Genomic DNA, 12,241 nt, shown 5'->3' on the forward strand with positions numbered 1-12,241 from the left:
CTTGTCTTCAAATGCTTTTGTGAACTCCCACATTGTAACAAAGCTTTGTAAGATGTAACAAAAATGAAACCTCCCTCACCTTGCGAAATATTTCTGAAAGAAAAAAAGACAACAAAGACAAAATCTACAGAATCTGTCTGAAGATATACTGCTATCCATATCTTATCACATAATTTGCTTATCTGGGTTCATGTCATGGGTGCTGCAGTGTCAGCAAAGAAGCCCAGACCACATCCTTTCCCCAGACGCTTCCACCAGCCCCTCCATTCGGACGCTGAGGCTTTCCCAAGCCTGATGGTAAATGTAATCTCTCACGCATGCCCTCGGACTGTGATGGGGGTCTCCTTTCACCCAGACTTGACCAAAACACCCCCATAGCAGGATGTCCAGGAAGATATATCTAACTCAGCTTTTGCACAAGCTTTGGCCCGGCGACAGCAACGAGAAGGGAAAAATGTCTTTTTGTTTTTGAATCAACACAAACTGGCAGTTTAAACGATCTCAATCCAAGGATCTGTGGACATGGATGACCCTGCTGCAAAGATAAAATGCTTTCTGAAGCAACTGACAGAACGGCCGATTCACGGATGGTTAGAAAAACACTCCTAAGTCACTGGAGAGCTCCTGGAGTTCAGTTAACCTACATCCACACATAATTAAAGGGATACTGCATTTGTCTTCATCTGAGTGGTTAGGAATGGTCAAAAATGGACAAGAGGGTCAGAAGAGAGAATGCTGTCCCAGACATCCATGAGCATCTGGAAAAGATAAAAACTTCAGCAGTTGAGAAAGTGGAGACTCTGTGTGAAAGCATTGTTGATGAAGTTCTTCATTAGTCAGAGCTTTAGCAAAACAAAGGAAGTGAAAATCCACTAATTTTCACCCAAAGGTGACTCTAAGTCTAAGGTCATTAAAAAATCTTCTTTAGTTTGAAGAGACCTTAAAAGAGCCTTCAGCCTGCAGAATAAATGATAGCTTTTGGTGAATGTGGCAGCATTCTTCTCTGCAGCGGGTCTGAAAGGTAGAGAGAATGCAACAAATTAACCTGGGGATGATCTGATTCATGATTGTCTGTAAATAGATTTGGAAGCTTCAGACAAATGATTCAGTAAAGCGGTCGATAGGCCTTTCACCTCTTAAAATGCAGGCAGAAGGATGACATCACTCTGATCTTTATGGACTCAACAATGGGCCATCACCATTTCACTCATCCTTTAAGGTTTCAATGTGATAGATGCAAATTTCAGATGTGTGTAATCCATTAATGACATTAAGAAATCTGGGATGGTTGGTGTAAATGTAAACTTTTCCTGCTCAGCCATTAACTAATGGTTTTGACAGAGCTGTTTACATAGTGTAAACACTGAAATACTGTATCAGCCAAAGGGGTTGATTGTGACCATGTGTGATGAAAAACGTACAATTTTGATAGACACTAAATTATATAAGACCCAAAAGTTTCTGCACGCTTTATCTCACACTGTAAATTAGAGAGTTATATCATAATCTTGGCAGGATGTTTTCACCGCAGCTGTGAATGACAATGGGGCTTGTTATTTTGTGCCTGAAGGTCCTGCATTCCAAATACAGTAATGATCTTTGTCAACCCATGGGTTACCTTAGTTTTCTGAACCTTCTCAATGACATCCATGTGTTTTAGAGTTGTGCAACGCACGGACGAAGCCCAGGATTTGCACGAGTCGCACAAATTCATAAAAAATGTCTCATGGAGCTTCGCTATTCAGTGCAGAATCACAAAAGAGCCCAGTTGAAATCCCACTGTGACCATATTACAGAGATCCACTGCTCATTCCCTAATCCCTCAAAAGTAGTGACAGATATACTGCCTAGAGATTTATTGGGTGGTAGATGTTAAGAATGTTTCAGGTCACTTATCTATGAGGGTCATAAGGTACTTAGGTAAATTTCAACAAAGAGGATGACCCACATGCATTTCCTACCACGTGTGATCTGCCATCACTTTGTCTTTTTACCTTTCTCTGGCAAACAGTACTTATAAAACCACTTAATTTTGATTGACTGTGAAGAAAAGCCCTGAATGTAACCTTGGATGAGGACAAGGAGCCCAAATGTTTTCTTACTTTTAGTCCTGTTATCGTCCTTTTTTCTGACAGCACAGCTGCCGCCGCTTTGCCGCAGCTCATCCTGAATGATTCTTGACCTCAACAGAAAAGAATTAGGGATTAAGGGTGGAAAGGATGATTTGCCAAGCTGGTGTCCATTTTATCATCTTGAGCATGTTTCCACTTAGTTCCTTTTTGTGGCAGTCACATGCTTGAGCTGGATCGCAGATGTGTAAGCTTTCATTCAGCATTTCCACTTTTCAGTGAATAAAATAAGGGAAAAGTGCCGCGAACCTCACTCCTTTGTCATAAATACAGTCACATATCTTTAGTTTCTGAAAAGTTTTCATATTTTTTCAATTCCAGGGGGCACAGATTGTGTGCCGTAAGATCAAAGGCTACATTTCAATGTGGTTCAGGCTCAGGTCATTATGTGCACATTGTTACTGCCCCCCCCCCCCCCCCCCCCCCCCCCCCCTTCCGGTCTTTATCAAATGACTACTAAAGCCCAAAAATAATTCTTAAAAAGAGAGAATAGAATAAACAAATTAGTTTGGAACAAGCTAAAGTCCGCAGTATCCTCCAGGACTTCAGTTCTCCCTCTGCAAAATGCTCAAGATTGACATTTTCTACTCAAACAGCCAGAGATCCCCCACACTTGAAAATTATTACCTTTCTTGGTGCCCATCCTTGAGCAGACTCAGAAGACTCTTTGGAGGCCAGTGTTGCTCCTCTCCAATCCCCCACTGTCCTCTACTCGCGTTGGGCCAGTACAGAGTCAGAATGATGAAGATGATGGAGATGAATGCAGTTTGTGTAGTTCACTTGTGTATGAGTAAATGTGTGTGCTCTTGTACATCCTAGTGGGTCATTTTTGGGAACTGAAGACTTTTATTTATTTTCCTCACTACTTTAAAGGGATGTGTAAAGGTTTAGGGTTGGTTTGTTGGGTTAAGGTTGGGGTTAGGCATTTCATTTTGATGGTTAGTGTAAGGGGCAGTGCATGGAAGTCATCGCAAAGCCTAAACAACAAGGGTGTTTGTGCGTTATTGTGCCTTCTGTGTATCAAATTACTCAATACTAATAAAGTTAGGACATTTTTGGGTAGTGAAGACATTTTGTGTGCTCCTTGCAACTTGAAAGGACTGTTTGAGGTTAATGGGGATTTAAGGTGTGTCTGTATTTCTGTTTCTCAATGATCATTTGCTGATATTTTTTCTCATCTACGGTATATTGTTCGTTCTACATACATATAATTCTTTGATCTACAATGTTTCAAAAATATTAAAATAAAGTCTCATCAAACTGCCATGACTGATGAAACTATAGAGGATTGAGAAGGTGATATATATATATAAAATGTCGCTGCTGATCCAGATTACAGTATGCCTTGACTGTTTTAGTTATTAGCCAGTAAATGTAAACCCACCATGGAGACAATATATGGTTTTCTAAAAATGACACTTGCACAGAGAGGAAATGAGGACTTTGTGGGAGCCCCTATCCATACAAATGCTCTTTCACCAGACTGCAGGGGAGATTATTTTAATTTACACCAGGGGATACAGGAGCCATTGAGCTCCCAGGTACCGGTACATTCCACATGTGGCTTGGTTAGATTCTGCACGGTTCAACTGAGGGTGCAAGTTGGTCCTCACATCCCATTTTGCCTTAATGTTTAATGATTTCAGCTTCAGGCATGCCTTTGATAAGAGTACCTGTATGACATGATGAAATAATGAACAAGGAACTATATATTATTTGCATAATATTAGTTAGATGTCTCTTGAGGCAAGCTTTCTCATTGAGATTCAAGGTGAATTATTGGGGCTGCTATAGACCTTCCTGAAATGGATGTCACAGTTATTGGGTAATCAAGATTGGCATAGTGGCGCTGACAAGCTACTTAATAATAATAGCCGGAGGGGACATAAGAAGTCCAGAGCTAGTTTATGTTCAGGGTTAGTAGTTGTTTTTACTCTTCATTTAGTAATTGTGCTTCCCTAAAATCCAGATGTTAAAAAGCTTGAGAGGATTTTGCTGCCGTGACTAACTAAGGAAGTGGGTCTTAGTGAACATTTCATTGATATGTGTCTAACCTGAACGGCAAAAAGAAACAAAGTATGTCGCTAAATGCATCTCTAGTGATTTACTTCCTCTCGTTATGGGTTACAGGCCCTGTTAATGCAGAAAAATACAACCAAGAAAATTCTGTCATGTTGAAATGAGGACTTTCTTAAATACTTTGGGCTTATAATAGAGAGGACAACATGCCTGCTTTCGCCTTGAGCCAGCAAATCACTAAATCCACCGCTGGCATGTGGAGCACGTGCGAGAGACACACCAAAAGGTCTTGCTGCCATAACTCTTGTCCTTGAAGCATAGAGAACTCCTGACCCTGTCATTCACTGAAGAGATCGCTTATCCTTATTGACTGTGACCGACGTAAGGTACAGGACGTGGACACTGAGGTTGTGTGTTAATAATGTTTTTACAGTGTGTGTAATGTTTATGGCCTGACTGTATGCAACACCAGTACATTTCAGAGCTTCATAATGGATTTTCTCTGATCTTTAAGAAGATTAAAGCTCAGACTAGATCCTAATTTGTGAATAAAGGTTTTGGTAAAGAAAATAAATGGTGCAAGAAACAAACTGATACAATGCACGGTCATGTTGAAGATGATATTCAGCCACATCACCCTGTTAATCGGGCCCAGGAAACATTCAGATCAACACATCATCTTCCCTGCCAACAGATTGTTAAAAAAAGGCCTTTCACATTTACAGGCTGTCACTTTTTCTGTGTGGATGTGATCAGTGACAACGTTCACAGTGACATTTCATTAGTCTTTCATGTAACCAATTACCTGCTGTTGGTTTCCAGGAAACAACCCCGCTTTAAAGACATCACACGCTACGCATATTTTAGTAGCTGTGGTGTGTGTTTGTGCATTCCGCCTCGGCCTGTGGGTCGTACCTTATATAAGAATGTTTAAACATTTAAAACGTTTAGAATAACATGCCAATCGCAGTGAAAATAATTGCGGCAACAGCAACAGGTTTATAATTAGTCTTATGTTAATACATGAGGTGTAGTGTGTGTCTCTGTGAGGTCAGAGACACAAAAGAAGGGGTTCTAACATATCGAGAAGCCTTCCATCTCTATTGCTTGGATCTTTCTTTGATTTCCACCTGGTTTTGACATTTGCAGAGCAAACGTACAGTCTGCTTATAACCTTCATGAGATGCCATGCTATGATCCTGCACATCAAACACTGCTGGAGGAATAATGACTTTCAAATAACCTTTCTTTTTTGAGAAGAGACCAAAAAAAAATCTGCATAACATATGCTGTGAGCATAATACAAGAAAAGAAAATCAAAGTAAAAAAGTAGTAAAAAAAAAAAAAAAACCTTTCAAGAGAAATGAGTCTTATATGCTCTTTTGTGCAATTGTTGTTTTCTGTGTAAACCTGTCATAGCCAAAAATAGAAAGGTTAAGATAGCGCACGAGCTGTGGACGGCTGAGAGGAGAAGGTTATGAGGCCCATTCAGCACGAGGAGGACCATGAAGCCAGAGAGGGGATTGCGAGCATGAATCATGATGAATAATGAACATAAATCTCAGACTTTAGCTCTTAGTCACTGTTGAGAAATGATTCAGAATCAATAGAAAGCTGCAAAACAGATGCACAGCTTGGTTTGGGGATAGTCAGAGTAGCTGATCACATGTGATCAGTGACAGTTTAATGCCAAATTTGACTTAGCATTTTAATCAGTGGAGTACTTGCAAATTGTCTGATTACAACTGTTAGTGGTTTATACAATTGGAAAATGGAATTATTGCCAACTCACACAAAGCCAGTTTTTGTAATAATGCTTCTAATCCTCTCATAATCAAAAATTGAGGCAAGAACAGTTTGGAGTAAACAAAACGAGATCTCATATACAGCAGTCTTTTCTTTTTTTTTTTTTTTTTAAGTATTATTTACTATTTTCTCCACAAGGTCACATGTAAGGTAAGGGGTTTTGTAAAGTTGTTTACTTGAGATGAGTGACCTTTTGAGGGCCATTAAACTTTACAACAGTAAGGAAATGTCTGTCCTATATTGTTTTCTGACTGTAGACCAGAGTCTTTTAACACTTTCCTGCATTTGTGTGAAACCCTAATAATAACAACACTGGCTGGAGTTATGGCAAAACATTTTTGAAAAATTCAAACCTCATTTTTCAAACCCTGCCACAACGGTGACTTTGCAAACATTACTTTTATTGTTAATTTTTCGATATTTTGTTGGATCGTCGATGAAAGCTCAAGATATCAAGTGGAGGAAAGCCAGCTGTGGATACGGTATCCAGAGAGCAGGACTCATTTCCTGTCAGGGAAAAATGGTGGAAGTTGTTTAATCACCAAAAAAGGATATGGGACTCTTAGCATTAGTCTCACACAAGGCTTTATAAAACTCTTTTAATAGCAGTCCAACAATGGCGTGTCTTCTAATCTGCATCCTGGAAAACAGGGGCTAAGAAACAACAAAAGTGGCACTTGTTATGTTCATTGCACACCGACGTGTGTCTGAATGTTAATTAATGTGTGTTTAATTTTTATTTAATGTTCAAAGTACTTTCATTTAAAATATTTCTGTCTTTTTGCCATTTTACACACTTTCAGAGACAGATGGATCAAATTTGACAAGTGTTATTTATTTTTACTTTATGGTTTTCAATTTGATTGCATATTTGAATAAATTATATGTCTTTCATGCAAATATAAAATATTCCAATCATTCATTACTAAACCAGCACTCATATAAAGGAAAAGGTCATATGTAGTTTGTATAATACTGCATGTGTTACTACGTATAAACCTCTTATATGAGTGCTGGACCGCAGACAGTAATATTTGAGACACTAAAAGAACAAAGAACAGCCATTAACCCAAATCGACCCAGCTCTCAGTTTACACGCTAAACCAGTGTAATAAAGTTTTTATTTGTTTTTGGTTTTAGTGTTCCGACCAGTTTTAAGTAACTCCATCTGGAAGCACAGCTGAGGGAAAATAAAAGAAATATGAGGCATTTGCTTTTGATTTAATTCATTTTAGACACAGAAATGCTCTGGCTCGAAATAATGACTATGTTTAGATCGCAACAAAGTCTATGCTGATCATTTTGATTTCATAATCATTTAAATAATCTGCTTTGTAACTGTTGAGGCTGGACTGAGATCTCGTTTAGGTTCTTTGGGGAACCTCAGTCTCTCCTGGAGTATTTGTTTTGTCTACACACTGACTGACAGCTGTATCCAGACTGTGTTCCTGTGGCTGGCCTGAAAGGCTGGTGCTAATGGTTGGTATGTCTAATAAGATACATGGCTGGTGATTAACTAGGAATCTGAAATATGTGCCAGGGAGCTAAACTGGTGCTCCTTCCTGAGTTATTTCCTGCACAGATGCCGACGCTGATGGAAGTGAAGATTACCTGATTCTTAAAGTCGCCTTTTGAAACACTAGAATCACCATCTCATCTTTCATAATCGTCTCTGCCATTATCGACTTGAATCCACTCCCATGTACGTCGATGAGATAGAACCACGAAGCTCAAAATGGTGGAACGCTTAGAGCCACAGGATCAAATGCTTCTTCTTAAAATGACAGAGGTATTTACAATCATCCTGCTTTTGTTTTACTCTTTTCAAACCATTTATGAATCACAGAATAATGCAAATAGCAAATAATTTGCTAAACTGTAATTATTTATAAGTTGATTTTCATTAGTTTATATAAAAATTAGGGGAAAAAATGAATAATGACACAATTAAATGATATTTACATTAGATGTTATATTGCACTATTGAAAACATTCCAGAGGTCAGATCATGGTTTTTAAAAATGACTTTGTCACCATGAAATAATATAACTCCTTTCTACCAAAATATGTTTTAGCCATGATAACTCTTGTTAGAAGATACTGTTCTTGTTTTTCTGAACTAGGGTTCAGGGAAATAACAACAACAAGCAGGTGATCCGGTTTAAATATGAAAATCTGACAATTAATACGTTTGTAAATTACAATTTGCTTTGCCGCAAAAAAACCTATTTTGGCCATTTCTACCTGATATATTTTCCAGTTAGGTGGAATCTGTGACCTGGAGAATTTGGCATGTTGTAGCATAAGGGCTTACATTGGCATTGGAAAGTCAGCTGCCTCCAACAGTAACACAGGGTCCAGTGGCACAATAATAAAATTTAAACCTAATATCTAATATCTTTGCTGTGCTTGGGGAAAAACAGGAGACAAAGCCAGACTTGTATTCAGTGCAACACTCTGTATATTTCATAATGTGTTTATAGGACATTTAGGCTTTTTTTTTTGTTTTGTTTTAATTTTGCATAAGGCACAATGAACAAACAATTCACATTCAAATTATTTACATATATTACTCCCATAATTAAATGTCTTTTATGTACAAATATACGCCAGATAGTGTCTTGATATTATATAGCATGAACAACACAATATTTCACAGTGAGTATGCAGATAAATGTTTTTGTGTCTGGAGGCCCCCCCACCACCACACCACCACCAATACACACATTTACCCCCAGTAGAAAGGGGAAAGGAAAGAATTAGGAAGTGTGTTGTCGTATAGAGCGTGGAATGTGTGAGCCCTCCCCACCATTTTCCTCACGGGAGGGGAGTCGTCTCTGTTCATCAAATCACTGACGCCTGCTGACATTCACATCTTCGAATGTGTGAGTGTTAAACCCAAAGCGCTACAGGGGTTTTTTCTTGTTTTGTTTTTTTTGACAGCCCACACACTGACATATTCTTTGAAGGAAATCAATCACGATCAATAGCGGAGCGTTGAAGATGGTTGCACACCCAAAGGATGCTTAGTGGCACCACAGGGCAGCATTATACTAGCACAAGCGCCATTAACAAGAGATAAAAGTTCAAATGTGTCGAGGCAAATGGCTGTCAAACAGAGTCTTTGCTTTTCTCTTATACAAATGATGACAGTTTTTAAACCCTTCTGTATTTCCAGTATTTTTCAGTAAAACTCTTATAATTGCTACTAAAATGTGTACCTTGATAACATTCCAAGTGTTCTGTTAGGTTTTTTTTCCCTTCAAATTGCACTCTTGCTCTGGTTTCCACTTTACTCAACCTCATTGGAGGACTTTGGAGAATTGTCCAGTTCTCTCCAATTGCCAGAGCTGGCTGTCGGACTCCGATTGGTCATTTTGGACAGCAGCGTGGTTCTGCGGAGGCTGCTGTCAGAATCCTCCTTTTTGAAGTCAGTGTTCATTTTCACGCAGCAGGGCAGGCAGTGCACGAAATCCTGCAGGAGGTGACCGCTGAAGATCATGTATATCCAAGGGTTGCAGCAGCTGTTGAGACTGGCAAGCAGCGCAGAGAGAGTCACCGCTGTGTTCTCCGAATCTACAGAACCCAGAGGATATAGAAAATTTAGAAAACATCTGGTGCTGACATGGCAATTTAAGCCAGATCTTGTAATAATACAATGAGATATAAATACAAACACACCTGCAGGCACACAGCAAATTATACTGACCAAGCTACTCTTATTACATTAACATTTTTTTAAACCTCCTTCTATCCCACAAATGTTTGCCATTATAATCCTTGTCTCCCATACTTGTGCGTAAAAGCTGCGCGCACAAGGATCCTTCACGCACGTAGTTGGCACGACTGCGTTTCGTCTTTTTGAGTACTCACCAGCCCACTGGAAATTTTCATCCCACACAGACCACATCTGTACGGTGAAAAAAGGCGCCCAGCAAACGATGTACGCCAGAACTATCACAAAAGTCATTTTAACAGTCCTCAGCTTGGCTCTTGATATAGTTGTGATGCTGCTGACAGAATTCTTTCCTATGAGTCCGTTTTTGGTAGCGGCGCCGGTCGTCCCTTTCCGTTTCTTGAATTTGATGTTTTTCCATATGCTGTGACAAATGAACCCGTAACACATCATGAGCATAGTCACAGGCACCAGGAAGATGCCCACGGTGATCCAGGTGATATACGCCTTGGCCCCCCACGGTTCGATGAAGTGCGCCCAGCAGTCGTAAACCTCCGAGCCCTTCTCGATCTCGCTCAGGGAGAAGATGAAATATTGCGGGGTGCTGAGCGCCAGGCTGCACATCCAGGTGGAGATGATCATGATATAGGAGCGCTGGCTGGACTGCTGGAGAGTTTTCAGCGGGTGACAGATGGCGATGTAACGGTCGAGGGTCATCATTACCATCATGTAGGTGGACGCGAACATTCCCATCACTTGGAGGTGTTTAACTATTCTGCAGAGAAAGTCCGAACCGTAGAAACGGAACGTGATCTCCCAGCAGAGCTGCGGGAGCACCTGGAAGAAGGCGACCACCAGGTCAGCCAGGCTGAGGTGCTTGATGAAAAGGTGCATCCGTGATATCTTCTTCTTGGTGTTGTGCATGGCCAGCAAGACGCTCACGTTCCCAATCACAGCGACCACGAAGGTGATGCTCAGGACCATTATCTCGATTTGGGCAACCTCCTCGTTTCGCGCAAACGGATCCGATCCGTTGGAATTGAGGAGTTCGGTGCTGTTTCCCGACGTCCCCATGTTCAATTCAATGGGCCTGGAAACCAGAGAGCCGTTCACTCCGTTCAGGAGCAGAGCATAATCGGGAGTGTGCATGGCACTGCCCCTCTGTGCGCCCTCGCTGATATGTGCCAGAGGGGCTTCTCCGATCCCTATATGGAGCCGATGTTCACACTGAGCGCCACGCTTCTTTCTGACTGGTGCCTGCTGACGGGGCTTTTAAACTCGAATCAAGTTACAGACATGCTATATGGAAGGGCCATACACTGTAAAAAATTAAACAAAAAAATGTTTTCAGTGATTTGTCAGAAGTCACGCACAGACATTTTCTCTTTACGCGCACGCCAGGAAACGATTTCTTTTCTTGGTGATGTCCTACGGTTCTGTCTTGCTTTGATATGATGTATATATTGTTTTTATATTTTCTTGGCCTCTAACATTTTTTGCAGCACCATTCTCTGTTATCAACATCCCTTCCACATCCCAGCCTGAATGTGTTGACCAACACACTGGAATGTTGCTTGTAGCCCTCTAAGTAAATGCTTCTTGGCAGTAATGGACTGTTTACATTATTTTCTGAAGGTTGTTTTAACAGTCACCAGACTTCATGTACTCTGTGTCACATTTCCCATTTGATAAGTCACAATTCAGCTCCAAAAAACATGTGATTAATGATATAATAGCAGGAGCAATGAGGTTTTTGGAAGAATTTCCAGTTGACAAACAAAAGAAAGGACATATCCACAGTTCATTATACTTTTTTCCCTTTGGGCTCATTTCAAAACTCCCACATTTCTATTACTAATTATTCTCACTGGCAAGGTACCAGGTGACACAAAGAGCATGAAGGTTTAACAAAAAGCAATGCTGTCTCAGTGTACAATAAGTGCAAAAATTACTGGAGCCTAAGGTTACGAAAGCAGCAATGTAGGAAAAACTGAGTAAGCTGACAGCTCTGAGTCTGGCGATCTGCTTCCCCTGGGTAATAAAAGCTATAATTATCTCCCCTAAACCATTGTTAGCAAAACCGATGTCTTTTAAAAAGCTGACGTGACAACTACCTGCAATAATGACTGATTAAGATTATTTTTATAGTGGCATTTTGGCCCACAGAGGGTTTCTTTTGTCATATTTCCTTCGACAACAAGTTGTTCTAAAACCTCTTACAAGAAAGACTGTTTAAGATTTGTGTGTGTTTATATAGATTATTACTATGTTTTAGTAATTCTTCATAACTCTTTTGCAGAGGGTCACATAAATGACTTGAGGTCAGTGCTGAGACCACCAGTGATTTCCTAAATCTCAGGAGGTTAATCTTTAGGTGACGACAAGTTTATTACACTTTCCATTACAAAAGCACATGATTGAACTGGCTGTGAGGATCTGGCAGCTATTACACTCATTTGATCCATGTGCTGATAAAGAGGATAGTTATCTTTATTGCTTTCACATTGAACTCTCCGTCCAGATCTTCTTCTTCTTCTTTTTTTTTTGTCTCTCATTTCCAATGGCCATCTGAGCAGACTGAGCAGAAACCAGAGCTCAATTTTTAAAATTT

General features: G+C 40.1%; 1 protein-coding gene and 1 long non-coding RNA gene across 2 annotated transcripts; both read right to left on the reverse strand.

The window, feature by feature from the left end:
* Nucleotides 1–957: 957 nt before the first annotated feature.
* Nucleotides 958–2,977, reverse strand: LOC115250989 (uncharacterized). The gene is made up of 3 exons (XR_003889525.1): nt 2,757–2,977; nt 2,103–2,182; nt 958–1,014 (listed from the first exon to the last, which is right to left on the reverse strand). It is a non-coding gene; the product is annotated as an uncharacterized lncRNA (long non-coding RNA).
* A 5,420-nt stretch (nt 2,978–8,397) lies between these two features.
* Nucleotides 8,398–10,891, reverse strand: avpr1aa (arginine vasopressin receptor 1Aa). Its single transcript, XM_003967480.3, has 2 exons — nt 9,828–10,891; nt 8,398–9,530 (listed from the first exon to the last, which is right to left on the reverse strand). Exons 1-2 carry the CDS (start codon nt 10,777–10,779, stop codon nt 9,247–9,249), a joined length of 1,236 nt encoding a protein of 411 aa, XP_003967529.1. The 5' UTR covers nt 10,780–10,891; the 3' UTR covers nt 8,398–9,246.
* Between the last annotated feature and the right edge of the window lie 1,350 nt (nt 10,892–12,241).

This window comes from Takifugu rubripes, chromosome 9 (genome assembly GCF_901000725.2).
Source record: "Takifugu rubripes chromosome 9, fTakRub1.2, whole genome shotgun sequence".
Lineage (NCBI taxonomy): Eukaryota > Metazoa > Chordata > Actinopteri > Tetraodontiformes > Tetraodontidae > Takifugu > Takifugu rubripes.